Consider the following 23,990-nt stretch of genomic DNA (forward strand, 5'->3'; position numbering starts at 1 on the left):
AGTTATGATCTGGAATGCACTGCCTGAACGGGTTGTTGAAGCAGATTCTATAGTAACTTTCAAAAGGGAATTGGATAAATACTTGAAAAGGAAAAATTTGTAGGGCTATGGGGTGAAAAAGCAGGTGAATGGGAACTAATTGGATAGCTCTACCAAAGAGCCAGCACAGGCACGATGGGCCGAATGGCAGCCTCTAGTGCTGTATCATTCTATGATAAAATGGCGCGTTGTGGTTAAGAAAGAATGAAAAAGCTTGCATTTATATAGCACCTTTCAGGACCAGTATCCCAAAGTGCTTTATAGCAAATGAAGTACTTTTTTAAGTGTAGTCACTGTTGTAATGTAGCCAATTTGCGCACAGCAAGGTCCAACAAACAGCAATGAAATAAATGACCAGATAATATGTTTTCTTTAGTAATGTTTATGAGGGATAAATTTGGCCAGGTGCTGGGAGAGCTCACTCCCCTGCTTCTCTTTAAATTGTGGTATGTGATATTTTGTGCCCACCTGATCGGGCAGAAGGTTTATGGTCTCATCTGAAAGATGGAACCTCCAACAGTGCAGCACTCCCTCAGTTACTGCATTGAAGTGTCATTCTAGTTTGTGTTCAAGTCTCTGGAATGGTGCTTGAACCCATGACCTTCTGACTCGGATGCAAGACTGCTGCCACTGAGCCAAGGCTGACGCTTTATTTTAAACACTTTGGGGGAAAAATTCGGTATCGCCACATTTGGGGCGCCATTATTGGCGGTGCGCAAAGTTTAGTGCCTGGCGCTAATTATTGCCTCCAACAGCAAACTTGGCTTTTATCGCCCCTGGAGGTGATTGGAGCGCTAAATCAGGTGCTTCACACCTGTCTTAAGGTGCAAAGGCCAAGGAGCAAGTCGCTACCTCAGAGCGCTGGCGAAGCAAGGAAGGGCAAATCAAAATAAACCTGTAAAGTGCTGCTCAGTACTCAAAACTCCTTCACAGAGTGTTGAAACTCTCCAGAAGTCAGTCTCTCTCTCTCCCCCTCTCTCAGAATGTGTGGTACAAAAAAAGGCAGGAAGTGCTCCCCTAGTCCCTTTCTGACAGCATAACGCTCCCCTCAACCTGTTGTTGCAAGCGGTAAGGCAGGGGCGCCACTCACTATCCGGTCCGGGGCGCTAACTGGGCGTTGCGCACTCGACTGATGTCATAATCTGCCGGCGCAGGAGACCGTGGCGGCAGTGTTTAGCACCGCCGCAAAATGTCTAGTTAATTTTGCGAGCGGCACAAACATCACCGCGCCCGGCCTCTAGTTGCTTTGCGCCCCAATTGACACCCTCTTGAGGCGCTAACGAGAGGCGCAAACAACTGAATTTTTCCCCCTTTTAATACTTCACAATTGATAGAATCTTAATCTTAAAAAATAGTTTTCAACAGATCAATCAAACTAAGCTTTCCCAAACCTGTCTTCTCCCCAATGCTGCTTCCAGTTTCTCTCCTGTTTCTCTTTTTCTCTCTCGCCTTTCTTTTCACTTTCCTTTTTTTCTTTCTTTTTCTTGCTCTCTTTCCTTCAATCACTTCCTCTCTTTCAGTATCTTTCTTTCTATCTTTCTTTCTCCCTCCCTGTTTCGTTACCTCTTTCTATCCCAAAATGCACCCCCCACCATTTTGTCTCGCTCATTTTCTCCTTCTCCCCTTTCCCAGAAAGCACTGCTCTTACTTCACGCACCATTCCCAAGACCACTACTCCACTGTGTGCCAATGGGTAGGAGCTTGGGGGAAGTGCCTGATCCACACTGATTTTGACCTGTGAACACGGGCAGTGCCAATGGGTAGGAGCTTGGCGGAAGTGCCTGATCCACACTGATTTTGACCTGTGAACACGGGCAGTGCCAATGGGTAGGAGCTTGGTGGAAGTGCCTGATCCACACTGATTTTGACCTGTGAACACGGGCAGTGCCAATGGGTAGGAGCTTGGGGGAAGTGCCTGATCCACACTGATTTTGACCTGTGAACACGGGCAGTGCCAATGGGTAGGAGCTTGGCGGAAGTGCCTGATCCACACTGATTTTGACCTGTGAACACGGGCAGTGCCACAGATCACCATCTGCGTCAAATAAAGATGATTGACATCTATGTGTACCTGCACAAAAATGTAACTTGATTTTTAAAAAATCAATAACATTCTTTATTGCTTATGTCATTCCTGACTTTGGTGTCCTTGAGACTTAATTTTGCAGAAATTTGCATAGAGAAAGGAGCATTTTAAATCCTGTAATTGTGCTGATGTTTCTCAGCACTTCCCATCATATAACTGATGCTGCTCAAGAGTGAGAAACTGGTATTCCAGGGCACTGTACAACAGGAGGTAGGTATGACCTCCCTGCCGATGCACTTCCTCCCCTCTACCGAGACACACACACTGGTTCATTGGAGAGCCCATGGGGAGGGGCTCTTCACGTGGAGGCAAAGATTTCCTTCGTTTGTCATTGTGTCTCTTATACTCGTGTTTGCAATTTTGCTACAGATACGGAAAAGAGGAAATCTTCTGCATGAAGATAGTCTGTGTTGGAGTTCAGAATAATATAGTATGCTGACATAGTTCGAGTGTTGTAAGATAAGTGGGCTTTCCTGCCGAGTAGGTTTTCAGTTTACTGAATGGTATTTTGCAGTGAATCCATGCTTGTAACCCGAGAAGTGCCTCCAATAGAAGACTCGCGACAAGAATGCAAAAGCCGTGGTAAGCAAAACTTTTTTTTTTTTGAAATCGTGTTTTATTGTCTTGTATGGATATTTTATTATCAGGATGCATATTACACACTACATAATACACTGATACTTATTTGTCACCAACACCCTGTGGACAAAGTTTAAGAAAAAGCCATCATTAGATTTTCTAAGCCATCAATATTAGTTTTGAATTTATAACAGGATGCCAGTGACTGAGCATAGAGCTACAGGAAACTTTCGATTTACCGGCACCTAAATAACCAGAAATCTCGGTTAACCGGCAAAATTCAGGAGTAGGTTTTACTTCATATTGTACTTGCCTTCCTCCATTTGTTGCTGTGCAAGGGTGTGGCTGCAGCTGTTGCTAAGCTACAGAGACGCTTGGAACTTGTGGCCATTGTTCTACACTTGTTGCTAAGCAACAGGGTTTGTTGCTTTATACGGAGCTGTCAGCTCTCCCTAGCTTTTACTATAGCGTTCGGTTATCCAGAAGTTTTGATGAACCGGCACCACGTCAATCCCGTCCGTGCCGGATTAAAAAAAAGATTCCTGTACTGAGTGAAGGATGAACAGAGGTTCAAATCTTGGTCTGATTTTTTTCCTAACCTGCGCCATGCCATGCAAGGATGTCCTGCACAAAGGCTGTGGTGTCACCTGCAGGGTTGAGGCAAATGTGGGGTGGAAGTGGGAGAGAATAGGCATGCTTGATTGTTCCCAGCTCCCAAGTTCCTTGTGGCAACTGTCTACAGCGGGGACAATAGTGGTCTGGATTCAGGCTGCCTCAGCAGCACAGATGCCTAGAATTTACAAACAAAAAGATTGCACATAGTTGCTGTTCCTCTCTTGTGTCTGTAAGTTAAAGCTTTCACACCATTTTCCATGAATTAACTCTGGTAGCGCATTATTTGTTCTGTATGACCTGAGAACAAATTGATTAGGTAAAGCATGCCCTTGCCTTGTGCAACTGGCTGGGGCTGATTTTCCAGTTTGAGTCAATTACCACATGTTGGGCAAGCGCGGGGCAGGACTGCTTCCTTGAAATTTGCAAGTTGGGGAGGAAAGTTTTGCACTGCCACAAGGCTTAATGACCCGTAGGAGAGTAAATTCAGGCAGTTTTCTGGCCTGCTGGCGTCTGTCAGAAACAGCACCCAAATGGACACAACTTAGCCCTACCATACCAAAGAGGAACATGCTTACAGATCCTCCAATCTGAAAGAGCAGCCCCACAACCTCTACCACCAAGTTTGAATCGGTGGTTTTCAGGCCTGGCTTATGCCCAGTGGAATCCTCAGAATATGATGGAGTCGTTGTTATGAGATTACTCTCTTGTGCTGCTTGTATGCCCTAGGAACTGGAACATGTGAGCAGAGGAAACTTGGCCCCCTCCCCTATGTCCTAGATGCAATTGAAATAATGTCAGATGCAAAGACAGCAAATTCTTACACAATCCATTGCTTGTGCTATAATTTAAATTTAAATTGCACTTGCCAATGGTTTTAAGTTGTATAATACAGTTGCCAAGTCTGCTATATAAGTTATCCCTGTATATATGTTCCATACCTATTCTAAAGCATTCAATAAATGACCGAGTTTACTTAAGGGTTTAAAAATGGGCATCAAAATAGACATGTACAACTGCCACTGGTTCTCCTACGCAATAAATTTGTACTTGCACTTGGACTTTTCTGCCTACCTAGACAGGTGCACAGCAGGTATTTTTTGATTGTTGTATCAATTCCCCTTCCCCCCACCATTTTGCACAATTGCCGTAAAGATTCAATCTTGCATCATTGTGGGACCAAGAATAGCAGGGAAAGTGATACCAAACTCTGTTCTTAGTCATAATTGAGTTGCTCACAATGGCTCCTAATTCAGATGTTGGAGATACAAAACGGTACTCTTTCAACGGGCAGCTCCAAAGTAAGTTATTTTTTCTTTTGCTATTCTGCAAAAAAAAATGGAGCAGGGCATCGTGCCTATCATGAAAGCTCACTGAGAAAGCTTTATGATCACAGCACCAGGAATTCTTCATTGTCATCTAAGGCGAAATGAAAGGATGATCGCTGAAAGGTTTTTGTATCTGTCACATTTTGTAGATTAATATTGTATTTATTAGAATGTTGCTATTACTTAATGACGTAAGAAAACTACTAAGCACTTGGTGTGAGTATAAAACAAGGCTTTAATCAACTGTTTCACAACCATGAGTTCTAGTTACATCACTTGTTCCTGGTTACAAAAATGTCCTGAGCAAGCTGGGCCCACGTCCGAGTATTTATACTTTCCTTGGACGGCGCCACCAGCTGGTTGCCCAGTGTTATCTCATGAGTCATTTCTACATGAATGGTAAGATTCATGACATTCTTCCCGCCTGAAAGATTTGGAAGTCCCGCGACTTCCTTCTAGCGGATTTAACGGACCGCGAAGAGCCGCAGTCGTTTCGATTTCTGTTTGTGGCTGAATAGCACGTCTCCTCGGACCGTGTCTTGGTCCCTGGGTCGCTTGGTTCGTACCGGTAGGTTGACGGGGCCCGTGTCGCCTTGATCGACCTGAGGGAGACTGGGGAGATCGTGACTCCGGGTGCGGGTCCCCACAGGCGCAGAGCTGGCTTCATCTTGCTCGGTTGCTGGTGATTGACCGGCGACCTGGCTTCGGGTGGCCATCCCGTGGGGAGCGCTCTGCTCCCGAGTTGATTCGGCGGAGTAGCCGGCAATCCCTTGATGTCCCAGGTAGGGCGTCATCCTCAAAGGAGCGCAGAGTATTGGCATCATTACTATGGATCCCTCTATCGGTGGGGTCCGTGGGACCGGTTGGACAGGGAGCCAGATCTCGGAGTGAAACGGTGGACTCCTGGCCATCAGGGTACCGCACGTGCGCATATGTGGGATTAACGTCTGTTAGTTCCACCTCGTCGATGAGGGGACCATTCTTGGAAGATCGGACGAATCTTCGGAGCAGCACGGGGCCGAGAGCTGCCAACCATGATGGTAGGGACGTCCCATGAGTGGAGCGACGCTGGAACCCGAAGAATCGTTCGTGAGGAGTAACGTTGGTGGACGTAGAAAGAAGAGACCTGATGGAATGCAGCACGTCAGGGAGCACAGTTTCCCACTGCTGGTCTGGTAGGTTGCGTGACCTCAGTGCAAGACGAACAGCGTTCCAAATGATAGCGTTGTATCTCTCAACCTGTCCGTTACCGATAGGATGATACGGTGTCGTTTTACTTGTGGCGATTCCCCGTTGAGAAAGATAACTTTTGAGTTCACTTGACATGAAGGAGGGACCCCGATCAGAGTGGATGAAATTGGCCATATCGCAAAGGGAAAAGACCTGATCGAGGCATTTGATCACTGTGGAAGTAAGCATATTGGGACAGGGGAAAGCAAAGGGAAAGCGTGAATATTCGTCCACCATAGTAAGTTAGTAGGTGTTTCACGTTGAGCAAGGCAATGGCCCTTTAAAGTCAATGCTGAGTCGCTGCATAGCGTGTATGAGTGAGCCATCCGACGGACGGAAGAATTGTGGTTTTAATTCCGCGCAAATTCTACAAGTGGAGCATGTTCTTTTCACGTCTTCCGTAGAAAATGGGAGAATTTTAGATCGCACAAAGTGCAACATACGGGTCACGCCAGGATGGCATAAGTCAGTATGAAGATCCGCAAGAGTCGAAGTTGACATGGAAGAGCAGAATGTACGCGTGAGGGTATCCAGGGCCACATTCTCTTTGCCGGGTCGATAATGTATAGTGTAGCCAAAGGCGGCCAGTTCCATCCTCCAGAGCTGTATTTTGTTATTCTTGATCTTAGTGCGTTTCCAGTTATCCAGCATAAAGGCCACGGAGCGCTGATCGGTTATAAGCGTGAAATGGCGACGAGCGAGAAAATGACTCCAATTACGTACAGCTTCGATGATGGCCGTAGCCTCCTTCTCAACAGGAGGATAATGGAGCTCGCTACCCTGCAAAGTTCTGGACAGAAATGCAACGGGTCGACCACCTTGATTCGAGGTAGCCGAGATCGCAGCATCCGATGCATCGCACTCGACCACGACAGGGAGATTTTCATCGATGGAACGAAGCGTGGCTTTTTCCAGTTGTTGCTTGAGGAGGTTGAAAGCTGAAATCGCCATTGCCTCCAACGGAAATGACTTCGTGTGAAGCAGGGGCTGGATCTTGTCGGAGAATTGGGGTATCCACTTCGCATAATAGGCGAACATGCCGAGTGCCCGACGAAGAGAGCCGAGATTCGTAGGGGGAGGGAGCTCCTGAAGCGGACGAAGTCGCTCCAGATCTGGTTTGATGACACCATTGCCCACCTAGTAGCCAAGGATGTTGACTGATGGTACTGATTTCACAGATCTGGACTCATTTAAAGTTAAGTTGCGACGACAGAGAAGGTCAAAACATTTCTGGAGTTTGGCATCGTGCTCCTTCTGGTCATGACCAGCAATGGTGATATTATCCAGATGTGGAAAAGTGTCCGTTAAGTTCTCCTGTTTGACTAGGCTCTCCATTGCCCGTTGAAAGATGGCCACCCCATTGGTGACCCCAAATGGAAGGCGACAAAGCTGGTAAAGCCGACCATTGGCCTCAATGGCCGTATACTTTTTGTCAGTCTTTTGATGGTACGCGCTCTAAGTCAAAAGTTGAAAATACCTTGTAGTTGGCAAGGTTATTGACCATGTCATCGATGCGTGGTAGTGGGTAGGCATCCAGGTCGGTATACTGGTTAATAGTTTGCGCGTAATCGATGCAAAGATGTTTCTTGTGTTGCTTCAGAGGATTTTTAACAACGACGACTTGAGCCCGCTAAGGAGATGAACATGGCTCAATGATACCGTCAGCTAGAAGGCGAGAGATCTCTGCCTCGATAAAGGATAGATCATCTTGGCTGAAACGTCGTGATTTAGTGACTATAGGTCATCTTGGCAGAAACATCGTGATTTAGTGACTATAGGCTTACATCGGGGGGAAGGATTGGCAAACAAGGAGGGCTCGTCGAGTGAAGCTGCCGAAAGCGCACAAAATGGTACTTTGGAAATAGTAAGCTCTGGCTTTGACCCTCCAAACTCGAAAGTGAGTCTTTTGTGTTGTTTCTTGAAATCCTGTCCCAGGAGCACATCACTGCATAGGTTTTTGAGCACCCCGAGCCGGGTGGAGAAATAAGTGCGGCTATTGAGAATAAGGTCGACAAGAGAAAAGCCGGAAGAGTTGGTGGTCAGCGTCGTCAGAGCCATTGCAATTTCCCTGTCCGAGGGGTAAATATGCAGTTTTAACTTGCTGACAGCCCGCTCACTAATGAAGCTGTCAGAGCTGCATGAGTCGATTAGTGCACTCAATGTTTCCATTTACCGAAACCTTTGTGGCTGCATGGGACAGACTTTGAGGAAAAACAGCTGTGATGGGAGGAGGAGCAGTTTTACCCTTGACAGCTGTAACCTTAGTAGTGGTTCTTGGGGGAGGAGCAGTTTTATAGATAGTAGCTGCAAAACTAACGGGCTCTCGACCGGTATACCTTAGAAAAGTGGCCTTTCTTACTAACGGAGGCTCTTGACTGGCATACCTTAGAAAAGTGACGACCTTACTGCAATGATTGCAGGTTGCGTTACGAGCAGGACAAAATTTCCTACAGTGGAATGCACCTCCACAGAAGAAACACTTCCTTCCAGATTGCCAAGATGCCGGTAGGGCAGGGTCGTCATCAGTGAAGGTTTCTAGGGTAGGGTTGTCATCAGCTAGGTTAAAGTCATCATCAGTGAGGGCTTCCACCTGCGGCCTATCAAAGGAGTCACTAAAAGTGATAGCAGCCCATGCACGTGGTAAAAGATAGGTATCTGCATTCCTCTTTGCTAAGCCCCGAGAACATGCCTGGTCATAGGCAGCCTGTAACTCGAGGGTTTTATTCGCCAGCAGACGCTGGCGTATGAAGGGAGAAGCAATTCCGTTGATAAAAGAATCACGAATTAACCCCTCCTGGTACTGCTCAGCTGTGCCCACTTTAAGATTACAATCCTTGCCGAGCCTGCGAAGCTTTTGAAGGAATTAGTCAAGTGATTCCCCGGGTTGTTGTCGAGTTGTGGCCATTAGATGCCGAGCAAAAATTTTGTTTGGGGCCTTAACATATAGTCATTGTAATATTAGGATAGCAGAGTCATAGTCTACACAGTCTTCGATATAGTCAAACACATGAGATACATAATTGGCAAGTATCTCTAATTTATCAGGAACATTCTCACCCCACGCCTTGCTGAAGGTACGATACCAGTGTTTCCATACCTTAGCAGTTGTAGGTGAATTCGGGTCCAGGTCAAGACGGGCGGGTCTGAGTAGTTTGTCCATGATGGATTGATTACTACGTCGGAGTTCCCTTCTGCAGTTGAAGTCGTAGCTGGCTGTTCCCGAAATCACTGAGCGTGGAGCCGATACACAGTTGATTAAATTGACAAGAAAACTACTAAGCACTTGGTGTGAGTATAAAACACGGCTTTAATCAACTGTTTCACAACCATGAGTTCTAGTTACATCACTAGTTCCTGGTTACAAAAACGTCCTGAGCAAGCTGGGCCCACGCCCAAGTATTTATGCTTTCCTTGGACGGCGCCACCAGCTGGCCGCCCAGTGTTATCTCAAGTCATTTCTACATGAATGGTAAGATTCATGACACTTAATATTTTCCCTGATTTATTAATTTTAGGATGTTGCTTAAAGTTCTTCTTGTCCCACCTATATCTTAATTTTGCGTAGCAGGTATTGCTCTAATTAGACTAGGTGAACTGCGGAGGAGGTGTTACTATTACAAGGCTACACAGAAGTTGTTCTGCATCTAGGAATGGTAACTCATTCCTGCAATTCAATAAGTTATGAGATAAGACAGTGAGACTGCTTGTCAAGAAAAAAAGTTAACACACGAACCTTCTGTATCTATTCTCCAGCAATACGGTTTTCAGAGCATGGCATGGATAGTACAGGAAACTTTCTGGTATCCGGCACTGACGGGACCGAGCTGGTGCCGTCCCATCAAAACTGCCGTAGAAACCAGCGCTAATGTTAAAACATACGGAGCTTCTGAGCTCCGTGTGAAGCAACAAACCCTTCAAAACAGTCGGTGTAGCTTGCAAGCGTCACTGTAGCTAAGCAACAGCTTCAGCTAGACCTCGCAGAGCCACGACTGCAGAAAAAAAACTTATCTGAACTGACTCCTGAATTTTGCCAGTGGATAGAGCTTTCCGGACATTTAACCTCCGGATAAACAAAAGTTTCCTGTATTTGTTGGATGTGGCTGAAAAATATAGCAATATATATTGATCATCTTGAAGAAATTGTCCATTTTGGTATCCTCCAGGAATTATTTTTCGTGACTAATATGCCAGTTGTGTTGCCTCAAAATCAGGAAGGATCATACCCGTTGGATGGCTATTTTAAACATGTGGTGTGAGTTGGACTGTTCCCTGTTTGAGCTTTCCCTTCTAGATCCATTGAAAGCCCCTGGAAGTTGTGGCACCTGGGAACTGGTGTGTCAGACAGAGGAGGAATGGAGGAAATTAACGGATGGCCTCCAGACAAACACTTCTGTTAAAGAAAGGCAGCTGCATGCAACTCTCACTGAAGACTTCCTCCCTGAAATTTGTAACATGATTGCTCACAAGGTTAGTCGACATAATCTAATACTTCATGGCAGTTCCCCAGAATTTATCCCAGAATAACGCAAGTTGTATAAGATACAATGTCAACTTTTATTTTCTTTAACCGGAGGAAATTGCACCTTAAAAGTGGTTTTCCATTGGGAAATTAGAATAACCAATTCAGAGCACATTATATTCCACATACAGTTTATTAACACACAAGCTCCTGTTTGACACGTTGTAACCAAGCTTTGTGAATAGAGGTGCATAAATGAAATTGTGGAAAGCATTATAACTTTGGAAACACTCATCCCCAGAATGTTTCTAACACTTTCTTTTTCTGCAGTGCCTTCACAGCCTGCTTCCTGTGGTGAAACACTGGTGCTTAAATAGACTATTAAGAGTGACCTCTTACTCTTTTAGTGATTAGCTATATCCTGCTTTGTGACAATAGGTCAGCTCTCAAGATTGCACATAAGGTATTTAAACAAATGTAATATAAAGCAAACTTCCAGAAGAAAGCAATTACTGCTCACTACATAAGCATGAGCTGCCTAGTAGCGGAACAGTTAAGAGCCATATTAACCCCTCTGATCGCAGTTCAGGTCTTGCTTGAACTCAGTTGGTCTTGTGTGATGAGTTTCATTCACTCCTGTCTGGGTCACTTGGTTACACAACTCATAAGGGCCTCCGATTAGAGGTACCCACTCAATGTAGCTTGCTATCCAAGTCTTCGGCTTTCAGGCTTGCTATGGGTGAACATGCAGTGGTGCTGTGGAAGAGGTTAAAATCTATTTTTTTCCTCAATCTCAACAATTGATAATGTTTTGTTAAGGCACAGGGTGAGGGATAGGAAAGGGGACTAAGGAGATGAACAGATGCGAAGTTAATGTAATGTTTCATTAAATCTAATTCTGTTTTTAGCAAATATGGTAAAAAAACATATTTAGTGTGTAGTGTAGCTTATTAAACAAAAGCTTTACTTCTACCATATTAGGTTCCAGAGGTGCTTTACTTTCCCATTAAAAGACTTTGTTTTGGTCCTTGTCTCATTTTTAGATCATAAAATTCTACACAGGCATTTAAAATTTTAATGTTCTGAGTACTGAAAGAGCATTTCAGCGAGAGAGCCACATCAAATTGTAATTTCAACAAAGCTGAGTAAATCAACATTAATCCTGACTTTCCAAGTCAGTTTGACTCAATCGAACCTCAACCTGAGTATAAACCACTATATTTCCTGTCAAAATCAACCTGTATTCATTTATATTAATTGGTTATGGCCCATTTTTGAGTTGATAACCAGCGGCACATGCCCCAACCAGGAGCCCCGAGGCTGGCCATCAATGGGTCCCCGGGCCTCATTATTGGACACAGGATGTCCCTCTGATAAAATTTGGAATTGCTGTACTGGTGTTGCACCCGAAAAAACAGGTGCAACGTGCAATATATACCCCGGTTTGTCCTTTTAAGATCATATTGCCAACAGGGATAAGGGTGGCCTTGAAAACCAAATGAGAGGTTTGCAGTATAGTAAGATGGTGGGTAACCAGAAATGTCTCTGATTTTGTGATAGAATGTTATTACAAGATCAAAGCTTTGGGCATCTTCTTCTTCTCCTTCTTAGGCAGTCCCTCGGAACCAAGGATGACTTGCTTCCACATTAAAAATGAGTTCTCAGGTGACTGATGAGTCCAATGCAGAACCTACAGTCTCTGTCACAGGTGGGGCAGACGGTGGGTGGGGTGCTTGGGTTAACGTGCGCTGCCTGCGCTTGGCTTCCGCTTGCTCCCGGCGAAGAGACTCGGTGTTTGGTGCCTTCCCGGATGCTTTTCAATTCAATTTTCAATTTTATTTGTCACATAAGCAAATACAACAAGTGAAATCCAGTCAGTGAAATGCTTTTTTCTTAACGAGCCGAGCGCACCAATCAGCAAAGGACACATAGCTGCCTGATACGCACGGAGCCCGCAAGGACGGCAGCCATCTTCATCGGCGCCATCACAATAGGGTCCGCTCTCGCCTCGCTCCGCCTTTCCCGCACTCCTGCCCGACAATCTTCAGCCGCCGTGGTACCGACGTCTCGGGGCCTGCTTCTCCCTGGCTCTCCTTCCACCCGGTCTGACCTCCGCGCCTCCCACAGTGTCCGACCTTCCAGGGCCTGCTTTTCCCGACCTCGGTACGCTGGCCGCATTCCCTCCTACCGGTTCGACCTCTGAGCCTCCCGACGAGGAGCTAACGGCCGCCGTGCTACAGCGGGTTGTCGTGGCCTCCATCGCTGCTTCTGCTGACTCGCCGCCAACTCTTTCTTTCTAGAGGGACTCTGCCTGAATACCATTCAATAAAGAACCAATGCAAAACCAAAGGTAGCATTGCCATGAAACCAAGATACAGCCAGTCATATAGCTCTGGTGATTCCTCACATTTACGACAAATCTTCAGAGCATCTGTTCTTTCCCCTCTTGGGCATACCCCACAGTCTCCATATTGCAGCTGACTACCATTTAGGCTTTCTGTTATTTGCGTTCCACAGTATAATCCAGGGCACATTAAATCAACATCCATAGTGAGAACCAGTGGCGGCCGCTCCACAGACTCCGACACGGCGAACCCGGGGTATTCCGTTATTCATGCTTCTCCACTTTGTGCGGTCTTGGGCCAGGGATTCCCAGGTGTCGGTGGGGATGTTGCACTTTTTCAAGGAGGCTTTGAGGGTGTCCTTGAAGCGTTTCCTCTGCCCACCTGGGGCTCACTTGCCGTGTCTGAGTTCCGAGTAGAGCGCTTGTTTTGGGAGTCTCGTATCGGGCATGCGGACAATGTGACCCGTCCATCAGAGCTGATTGAGCGTGGTCAAAGCTTCGATGCTGGGGATGTTGGCCTGAACAAGAACACTGACGTTGGTGCGCCTATCCTGCCAATGGATTTGCAGGATCTTGCGGAGGCAGAGTTGGTGGTACCTCTCCAGTGCTTTGAGGTGCCTGCTGTACATGGTCCATGTCTCTGAGGCATACAGCGGGGCAGGTATCACTGCTGCCCTGTAGACCATGAGCTTAGTGCTGGGTTTGAGGTCCTGGTCTTCAAACACTCTCTTCCTCAGGCGACCGAAGGTTGCACTGGCACACTGAAGGCGGCGTTGGACCTCGTCGTCGACGTCTGCCCTTGTTGACAGTAGGCTCCAGAGGTATGGAAAGTGGTCCACGTTGTCCAAGGCCTTGTCGTGGATTTTGATAATTGGGGGGCAGTACTGTGTGGCGGGGGCAGGTTGGTAGAGGACCTTTGTCTTACGGATGTTTAGTGTAAGGCCCATGCTCTCGTATGCTTTGGCGAAGGTGTTGACGATGGTTTGGAGTTCGAGCTCCGAATGAGCGCAGACGCAAGCGTCGTCTGCATACTGTAATTAGACGACAGAGGATGGGACGACCTTGGATCTGGACTGGAGGCGACGGAGGTTGAACAGTTTCCCGTTTGTTCTGTAAATTAGCTCCACTCCAGCGGGGAGCTTACTGAGGGTGCGATGGAGCATTGCAGCAAGGAAGATCGAGAAGAGTGTTGGTGCAATGACACAGCCTTGCTTGACCCTGGTTCGTACGTGAATTGGGTCTGTGGTGGAACAGTTGGTCAAGATCACAGCTTGCATGTTGTCATGGAGCAGGCGGAGGATGGTGACAAACTTTTGAAGGCAGCCGAATTTGAGGACACTCCATAATCCCTCACGGTTGACAGTGCTGAAGGCGTTTGTGAGATCAAAGAAGGCCATGTACAGCGGTTCCCTGCATTTCTCTTGTAATTGACGTGTGGTGAAGACCATGTCCATTGTGCCCCTTAGTGGGCGGAATCCGCATTGCGACTCTGGGAGGAGCTCTTTGGCCACTGGGAGAAGGCGATTGAGGAGGATTCTTGCGATGACTTTCCCTGTGGCAGACAGCAGGGAAACTCCTCTGTAATTACCGCAATCGGACTTGTCACCTTTCTTGAAGATGGTCACAATTACGGCGTCTGAGATCCCCTGGCATGCTACGTGTGCAGGAAGTGCATCCAGCTGCAGCTACTGACAGACCGCATTGCAGCACTGGAGCTGCGATTGGATGCATACTGGAACGTTCACGATGCTCAGGACATCGTGACTAGCACATTTACGGAGTTGGACACACCGCAGGTAGAGGTTGGACAGGAAGAAAGGGAACGGGTGACCAACAGGCAGAGTACTAGGCGCAGGCAGGTAGTGCAGGGGTCCCCTGTGGCCATCCCCCCCCTCCAACAGATACACCACTTTGAGTACTGTTGGGGGGGATGGCTTATCAGAGGAAGGCAGCAGCAGCCAACTTCCTGGCACCAGGGGTGGCTCTGCTGCACAGAATGGGAGGAAAAAGAGGGGTAGAGCTATAGTAATACGGGATTCAATTGTAAGGGGATAGGCGTTTCTGCGGCTGCAAACGAAACTCCAGGATGGTGTGTTGCCTCCCTGGTGCAAGGGTCAAGGATGTCTCCGAGCGGCTGCGGAACATCTTGGAAGGGGAGGGTGAACAGCCAGTTGTCGTGGTGCATATAGGCACCAACGATATAGGTAAAAAGCGGGATGAGGTCCTAAAAGCGGAATATAGGGAGTTAGGAGATAAATTAAAAAACAGGACCTCAAACGTAGTAATCTCAGGATTGCTACCGGTGCCACGTGCTAGTCAGAGTAGAAATAAAAGGATACTGCAGATGAATACGTGGCTAGAGGAATGGTGCCAGGGGGAGGGATTCAAGTTCCTGGGACATTGGAACCGGTTCTGGGGGAGGTGGGACCAGTTCAAACTGGACGGTTTGCCCCTGGGCAGGGCTGGAACCGATGTCCTAGGGGGAGTGTTTGCTAGTGCTGTGGGGGAGGGTTTAAACTAAAATGGCAGGGGGTTGGGAACCTGAGCAGGGAGACAGAGGAAAGGGGAGACAGAGGAAAGGGAAACAAGGATAAAAGCAAAAGATAGGAAGGAGAAAAACAAAAGTGGCAGTCAGAGAAATCAACGTTTTAAATCAAACATGGCCACAGTAAATAATAATTCTAATAGGTCTAAGAGCGTTAAAAAAACAAGCCTGAAGGCTTTGTCTTAATGCGAGGAGCATTTGTAATAAGGTGGATGAATTGGCTGCGCAAATAGATGTAAACAAATATGATTTGGTTGGGATTACGGAAATGTGGCTCAAGGATGGCCAAGACTGGGAACTCAACATCCAGGGGTATTCGATATTCAGGAAAGATAGGCAAAAAGGAAAGGGAGGTGGGGTAGCATTACTGGTTAAAGAAGGGATTAACACAATTGTAATGAAGGATATTGGCTCTGATGATGTGGAATCTGTATGGGTAGAACTGAGGAATACCAAGGGGAAAAAAACGTTAGTGGGAGTGGTATATAGACCTCCCAACAGTAAGGCGGAGGTTGGGGATGGCATTAAAAGGGAAATTAAAGAAGCGTGCAATAAGGGCACAGCAGTCATCATGGGTGACTTTAATCTACATATAGATTGGGCCAACCAAATTAATAACAATACTGTGGAGGATGAATTCCTGGAGTGTTTACGTGATGGTTTCCTGGACCTACGGGTTGGTTTCCTGGACCAATATGTTGAGGAACCAACCAGAGATCAGGCCATCTTAGACTTGGTATTATGTAACGAGAAAGAATTAATTAGCAATCTTGTTGTACGAGGCCCCTTGGGTCGGAGCGATCATAATATGATCAAATTCTTCATTAAGATGGAGAATGAAGTAGTTGACTCGGAGACCAGGGTCCTGAATTTAAATAAAGGAAACTACGATGGTCTGAGGAGCGCGTTGGGTAGGATTGATTGGGGAATGGCACTCAAAGGGTTGACGGTGGATAGGCAATGGCAAACATTCAATGGATGAGCTACAGAAATTGTTCATCCCAGTTTGGCATAAAAATAAAACAAAAAAGGTGACTCAACCGTGGCTAACAAGGGAAATTAGGGATAGCATAAGATCCAAAGAGAGGACATATAAATTGGCCAGAAAAAGCAATAATCCTGAGGATTGGGAGCAGTTTAGGATTCAACAAAGGAGGATGAAGGGATTAATTAAGAAAGGGAAAATAGAATGAGAGTAAGCTTGCAGGGAACATAAAAACTGACTGTAAAAGCTTTTATAGATATGTGAAGAGAAAAAGATTGGTGAAGTCAAGCGTAGGTCCCTTGCAGTCAGAATCAGGGGAATTTATAATGGGGAACAAGGAAATGGCTAACCAACTAAATACATACTTTGGTGCTGTCTTCACAAAGGAGGACACAAATAACCTCCCAGAGATGCCGGGGAACATAGGGACTGATGAAAGGGTGGAACTCAAAGAAATCAGTATTTGTAGGGAAATTGTGTTAGGAAAATTGATGGGACTGAAGGCCGATAAATCCCCAGGGCCTGTTAATCTACATCCCAGCGTACTTGAGGAAGTGGCCCTAGAAATAGTAGATGCATTGCTGGTCATTTTCCAGAACTCGATAGACTCTGGAACAGTACCCATGGATTGGAGTGTAGCTAATGTTACCCCACTATTCAAAAAAGGTGGTAGAGAAAAAGCGGGGAATTATAGACCGGTAAGCCTGACATCGGTAGTGGGGAAAATGCTAGAGTCCATTATAAAAGATGTAATATCAGAGCACTTGGAAAGCAGTGACAGGATCAGACAAAGTCAACATGGATTTACAAAAGGTAAATCATGCTTGGCTAATCTACTGGAATTTTTTGAGGATGTAACTGGTAAAATAGAGAAGGGAGAACCAGTGGATGTGGTGTATTTGGACTTTCAGAAGGCTTTCGATAAGGTCCCGCATAAGAGATTAGCGTGCAAAATTAAGGCACATGGGATTGGGGGCAAGGTATTGACTTGGATAGAGAACTGGTTGGCGGACAGAAAGCAAAGAGTTGGAATAAACGGGTCGTTTTCCGAGTGGCAGGCAGTGACTAGTGGGGTACCGCAAGGATTGGTCCTAGGACCCCAGCTGTTCACAATATATATTAATGATCTGGACGAGGGAATTGGATGTAATATCTCCAAATTTGCAGACGACACAAAGCTGGGTGGGAGGGTATGCTGTGAAGACGATGTTGTGAAACTCCAGTACGATTTGGACAGGTTGGGTGATTGGGCAGAAACATGGCAAATGCACTATAATGTGGATAAATGTGAGGTTATCCACTTTGGTGGCAAAAACAGGAAGGCAGATTATTATTTGAATGGCAATAGATTGGGAGAAGGGGAAGTGCAAAGAGACCTAGGTGTTCTTGTGCACCAGTCGCTGAAGGTAAGCATGCAGGTGCAGCAGGCGGTTAAGAAGGCAAATGGTATGTTGGCCTTCGTAGCAAGAGAGTTCGAGTACAGGAACAAGGATGTCTTGCTACAGTTGTACAGGGCCTTGGTGAGACCGCACCTTGAGTATTGTGTGCAGTTTTGGTCACCTTACCTGAGGAAGGACGTTCTTGCCATGGAGGGAGTGCAGCAAAGATTCACCAGGCTGATACCTGGGATGGCAGGAATGACGTATGGAGAGAGATTGGGTCGATTCGGCTTATATTCGCTAGAGTTTAGAAGAATGAGAGGGGACCTCATTGAAACTTATAAAATTCTAACAGGACTAGACAGACTAGATGCAGGAAGGATGTTTCTGATGGCCGGGGAGTCCAGAACCAAGGGTCATAGTCTAAGGATAAGGGGTAAGCCATTTAGGACTGAAATGAGGAGGAATTTCTTCACCCAGAGAGTGGTGAACCTGTGGAATTCTCTGCCACAGAGGGCAGTGGATGCCAGTTGATTAAATATATTCAAGAAAGAGTTGGATATATTTTTTAAGGCTAAAGGGATCAAGGGATATGGGGAGAAGGCAGGGACAGGGTCCTGAATTTGGATGATCAGCCATGATCTCATTGAATGGCCTACTCCTGCTCCTATCTTCTATGTTTCTATGTACATAGACAGAAGTCAGATTGGATGCCAGATAGTAGTTTTGTTCTCCGTATTGTTGCCCTTTAGAACAGATTACTGAAGGATTTAGTACTTATGGGTATAGTGCTTAAAGGATTTGACAAGTTTCAGGAGGAGGAAGTCATTGGGCGCAGCAGGTGAGTTTGTTATGTCCATTTTGCGATGTGCCCTAGGCAGCTGTGGTTTCCTGGAGCTTGCTTGATTGTCTTACTTGGTCGGAAAGGAATTGCTCAAAAGTTTTTCCTAAACTTGTCCACAGGTTTTTTTCCCTACCCTGGGACTTGGTCTTCTTCTTAGGCAGTCCCTTGGAACCGAGGATGACTTGCTTCCACATCAAAAATGAGTTCTCGTGACGGATGAGTCCAATGTGGGACCTACCGTCTCTGTCACAGGTGGGGTAGACGGTGGTTGAAGGGGCGGGTGGGTGGGGTGCTTGGGTTGACTTGCACTCCATGCGCTTGCCTTCCGCTTGCCCCCGGCGAAGAGACTCGAGGTGTTTGGCGCCTTCTCGGATGTTCCGCCTCCAGTTTGTGCAGTCTTGGGCCAGGGATTCTTAGATGCCGGTGGGGATGTTACACTTTTTCAAGGAGGCTTTGAGGGTGTCCTTGAAGCATGTCCTCTGCCCACCTGTGGCTCTCTTGCCGTGTCGGAGCTCCAGTACAGCACTTGTTTTGGGAGTCTCGTATCGGGCATGCGGAAGATGTGACCCGTTCATCGGAGCTGATCGACTGATCAAAGTTTGGATGCTGGCCTGAGCGAGAACACTGACGTTAGTGTGCCTATCCTGCCAATGGATTTCTAGGATCTTGCGGAGGCAGCATTGGTGGTACCTCTCCAGTGGTTGGGAAGGCAGTGCACCTGATGGGCTTCTCTCACCCTTCTTTTCATATGTTCGTAAACATAGAAACATAGACGATAGGAGCAGGAGTAGGCCATTCGGCCCCTCGAGCCTGCTCTGCCATTCAGTGCGATAATGGCTGATCATCCAAATTCAGTACCCTGTCCCTGCTTTCTCCCCATGTCCCTTGATCCCCTTAGCCTTAAGAAATATATCTAACTCCTTGAATATATTTAATGAATTGGCCTCAACTGTCTTCTGCAGTAGAGAATTCCACAGGTTCACCACTGTTTGGGTGAAGAAATTTCTCCTCATCTCAGTCCTAACTGGCTTACCCCTTATCCTTAGACTGTGACCCATGATTCTGGACTCCCCTGCCATCGGGAACAGCCTTCCTGCATCTAGTCTGTCTAGTCCTGTTAGAATTTTATAAGTTTCAATGAGGTCCCCTCTCATTCTTCTAAACTCTAGCGAATATAAGCCGAATCGACCCAATCTCTCTCCATACGTCATTCCTGCCATCCCAGGTATCAGTCTGGTGAATCTTCGCTGCACTCCCTCCATGGCAAGAACATCCTTCCTCAGATAAGGCGACCAAAACGGCACACAATACTTAAGATGTGGTCTCACCAAGGCCCTGTACAACTGCAGCAAGACATCCTAGCTCCTGTACTCGAATCCTCTCGCTATGAAGGCCAACGTACCATTTGCCTTCTTAACCACCTGCATGCTTACCTTCAGCGACTGGTGCACAAGGATACCCAGGTCTCGTTGCACTTCCCCTTCTCCCAATCTATTACCGTCGGATAATAATCTGCCTTCCTGTTTTTGCCACCAAAGTGGATAACCTCGCATTTATCCACATTATACTGCATCTGCTCAATCGCCCAACTTGTCCAAATAATACTGGAGTTTCTCTGCATCCTCCTCGCAGCACACACGCCCACCCAGCTTTGTGTTGTCTGCAAACTTGGAGATATTACATCTAGTTCCCTCATCTAGATCATTAATGTATATTGTGAATAACTGGGGTCCTAGCACCGATCCCTACGGCACCCCACTAGTCACTGCCTTCCACTCGGAAAAAGACCCATTTATTCCAACTCTTTGCTTCCTGTCTGCCAACCAGTTTTCTATCCAAGTCAGTACCTTGCCCCCAATCCCATTTGTTTTAACTTTGCACGCTAGTCTCTTTTATGCGGGACCTTATCGAAAGCCTTCTGAAAGTCCAAATACACCATATCCACTGGTTCTCCCATATCTATTCTACCAGTTACATCCTCAAAAAATTCCAGTAGATTAGTCAAGCATGATTTACCTTTTGTAAATCCATGTTGACATTGTCTGATCCTGTCACTGTTTTCCAAAGTGCTCTGATATTACATCTTTTATAATGGACTCTAGCATTTTCCCCACTACCGATGTCAGGCTTACCGGTCTATAACTCCCTGTTTTCTCTCTACCACCTTTTTTTAAATAGTGGGGTTACATTAGCTACCCTCCAATCCATGGGAACTGTTCCAGAGTCTCTAGAATTTTGGAAGATGACCAATCTACTATTTCTAGGGCCACTTCCTTAAGTACCCTCGGATATAGATTGTCAGGCCCTGGGGATTTATCGGCCTTCAATCCCGTCAATTTCCTTAACACCATTTCCCTACAAATACTGATTTCATTCAGTTCCTCCCTCTCATTAGACCCTATGTTCCCTGACAGCTCTGGGAGTTTATTTGTGTCCTCATTTGTGAAGACAGAACCAAAGTATGTATTTAATTGGTCTGCCATGTCTTCGCTCCCCATTATAAATTCCCCTGATTCTGACTGCAAGGGACCTATGCTTGACTTTACCAATCTTTTTCTCTTCACATATCTATAGAAGCTTTTACAGTCGGTTTTTATGTTTCCTGCAAGCTTACACTCATACTCTATTTTCCCTATCTTAATTAATCCCTTTGTCCTCCTTTGCTGAATCCTAAACTGCTCCCAATCCTCAGGTTTGCTGCTTTTTCTGACCAATTTATATGTCCTCTCCTTGGATCTTATGCGGTCCCTAATGTCCCTTCTTAGCCAATGTTGAGTCACCTTTTTTGTTTTATTTTTATGCCAAACAGGGATGAACAAATTCTGTAGTTCATGCATGCAATTTTTAAATGTTTGCCATTGCCTATTCACTGTCAACCCTTTAAGTAACATTCCCCAATCCATCCTTGCCAACTCGTGCCTCATACCATCATAGTTTCCTTTATTTAAATTCAGTATCCAAGTCTCTGAATCAACTACTTCACTCTCCATCTTAATGAAGAATTCTATCATATTATGATCGCTCCTCCCTAAGGGGCCTCACACAACAAGATTGCTAATTAATCCTTTCTTATTACATAATACCCAGTCTAAGATGGCCTGATCTCTGGTTGGTTCCTCGACATATTGGTCCAGGAAACCGTCCCGTATACACTCTAGGAATTCCTCTTCCACAGTATTGTTACTAATTTGGTTAGCCGAATCTATATGTAGATTAAAGTCACCCATGATAACTGCTGTGCCCTTATTGTACACATCTCTAATTTCCCGTTTAATGCCATCCCCAACCTCGGCATTACGGTTTGGGGGTCTGTATACAACTCCCACTAACGTTTTCTGCCCCTTGGTATTTCTCAGCTCTACCCATACAGATTCCGCATCATCAGAGCTAATATCCTTCCTTACTACTGTTTTAATCTCCTCTTTAACCAGCAATGCTACCCCACCGCCTTTTCCTTTTTGCCTGTCCTTCCTGAATATTGAATATCCCTGGATGTTGAATTCCCAGCCTTGGTCAACCTGGAGCCATGCCTCCGTAATCCCAATTATATCATATCAGTTTACATCTATTTGCGCAGCTAATTCATCCACCTTATTACGAATTCAGGCTTGTTTTTTTAAAAACTCTTGGGAGAAATTGGGTATGTAGCGCCACCTATTAGCGCCTAAAGAGGGCAGTCAGTGGCTGTAGCGCCACTGGCCGCGCCTCCCGCGATATTCAGCGGGGGCGCTAATGGTGGCGTTAGCCTGTTGCGCTGCGCCGCCACCGATAACATCATCGGTGTGCTTAGCGCCCCGATCGCGATATTTGGTAGCGAACACCGCTGTAGCGCCGTTCGCTACCTGCGCCCGGTTCACGGGGCCTTGCTGTGCAGGCAGTGGTGCAAGTTAAGGTGGAGGTGAGGGGCGGCCGCCTGCCAGCACCTCTGTCCCCGGCCTCCTGACCACCCCCCCCCCCCCCCCCCCCCCCGCGGCATTGCCGGCTGTTTCCCGAGAGCCCGGCACTTCTCCTCAGTGCCGAACTCTATTGCCGGCACTCGTGATCGGGGATCGCGCTGTTGCAGGCCCCTCCCGCTGCGGCACGTTGCGCTGCGATATTCAGTTTCAGCGCCCTAAGTGGGACGCGGAGCGCCTCGAGCCTCGCCCGTCTCCCTCTGGGGGGCGCTGAAACTGAATTTCTGACATTCGTTAATGCTCCGAACGCTGCGCAAAAATCAGCGCCCAGGCGAAGTTGGCGCCACTTTGGCGCCTTAACCCAATTTCTAGGCCTTAGACCGTTTAGAATTATTGTTTACTGCAGCCATGTTTGCTTTACGCCCTTGATTGCTCTGCCTTCCACTTTTGCTTTTCTCTTTCCTGTCTTTTGCTTCTATCCTTGCTTCCCTTTCCTCTGTCTCCCTGCACAGGTTCCCAACCCCCTGCCATTTTAGTTTAAACCCTCCCCAACAGCACTAGCCCTAGGACATCGGTCCCGGTCCTGCCCAGGTGCGAACAGTCCAGTTTGCACTGGTCCCACCTCTCCCAGGTTCCAGAACCGGTTCCAATGTCCCAAGAATTTGAATCCCTCCCCCTTGCACCATTCTTGCCACGTATTCATCTGAAATATCCTTCTATTTCTACTCTGACTAGCACGTGGCACTGGTAGCAATCCTGAGATTACTACCTTTGAGGTCCTATTTTTTAATTTACCTCCTAACTCCCTATATTCAGCTTTTAGGACCTATCCCATTTTTTACCTATATCGTTGGTACCTATATGCACCATGACAACTGGCTGTTCACCCTCCCCCTCCAGAATGCCCTGCAGCCGCTCTGAGACATCCTTCACCCTTGCACCAGGGAGGCATCATACCATCCTGGAGTCTCGTTTGCAGCCGCAGAAACGCCTATCTATTCCCCTTACAATAGAATCCCCTATCACTATAGTTCTCCTGCTCTTTTTCCTCCCGTCCCGTGCAGCAGAACCACCCATGGTGCCAGGAAGTTGGTTGCTGCTGCCTTCCCCGGATAAGCCATCCTCCCCAACAATATCCAAAGCGGTATATCTGTTTGAGAGGGGGATGGCCACAGGAGACCCCTGCACTACCTGCCTGCCCCTACTACTCTGCCTGGCGGTCACCCATTCCCTTCCTGCCTGTGCAGCCTTTACCTGCGGTGTGTGACCAACTGATTAAACGTGATACCCACAACATCCTCAGCATCGCGAATGCTCCAGTATGTATCCATTCGCAGCTCCAGAGCCACAATGCGGTCTGCCAGTAGCTGCAGCTGGATACACTTCCCGCACACATTAAATGATATACTCAAGGGCCCTTGTTTCCTAGCACTCCCCGCTACACAACAGAGACCTTAGAAACTATAACCAAAAAATTAAGACCTTATAAACTATGAACCTTAACTGTCAAACTGCAGCGTAGTATAAATACTCACCCAATCAGCTGCTTCCTCCTGCCCGTGTCATGTTTTGAATCGTGATGTGGCTCTGGAACGCCGCCACTGGTCTGTGAGATTGGTAAGCCTCTGGGGGGGGAAAAAAGGCCCGCGAAAGTGAGTTTAAATACT

General features: G+C 46.8%; 1 protein-coding gene across 1 annotated transcript in view; it reads left to right on the forward strand.

Annotated features, from left to right (window-relative positions):
• Window positions 1-23,990, forward strand: part of LOC147106186 (chromatin remodeling regulator CECR2-like) — a 128,002-nt gene that overhangs the window by 43,991 nt on the left and 60,021 nt on the right. Inside the window, exons 6-7 of the mRNA XM_086009793.1 lie at window positions 2,640-2,707; window positions 10,166-10,341. Coding sequence (XP_085865919.1) covers window positions 2,640-2,707; window positions 10,166-10,341 — 244 coding nt within the window. The remainder of the gene's footprint in view (window positions 1-2,639; window positions 2,708-10,165; window positions 10,342-23,990) is intronic.

The sequence above is a fragment of the Somniosus microcephalus genome, chromosome 16, assembly GCF_052327205.1.
Source record: "Somniosus microcephalus isolate GS21.2 chromosome 16, FLI_Smic_1.0, whole genome shotgun sequence".
NCBI classification, from domain to species: Eukaryota; Metazoa; Chordata; class Chondrichthyes; order Squaliformes; family Somniosidae; genus Somniosus; species Somniosus microcephalus.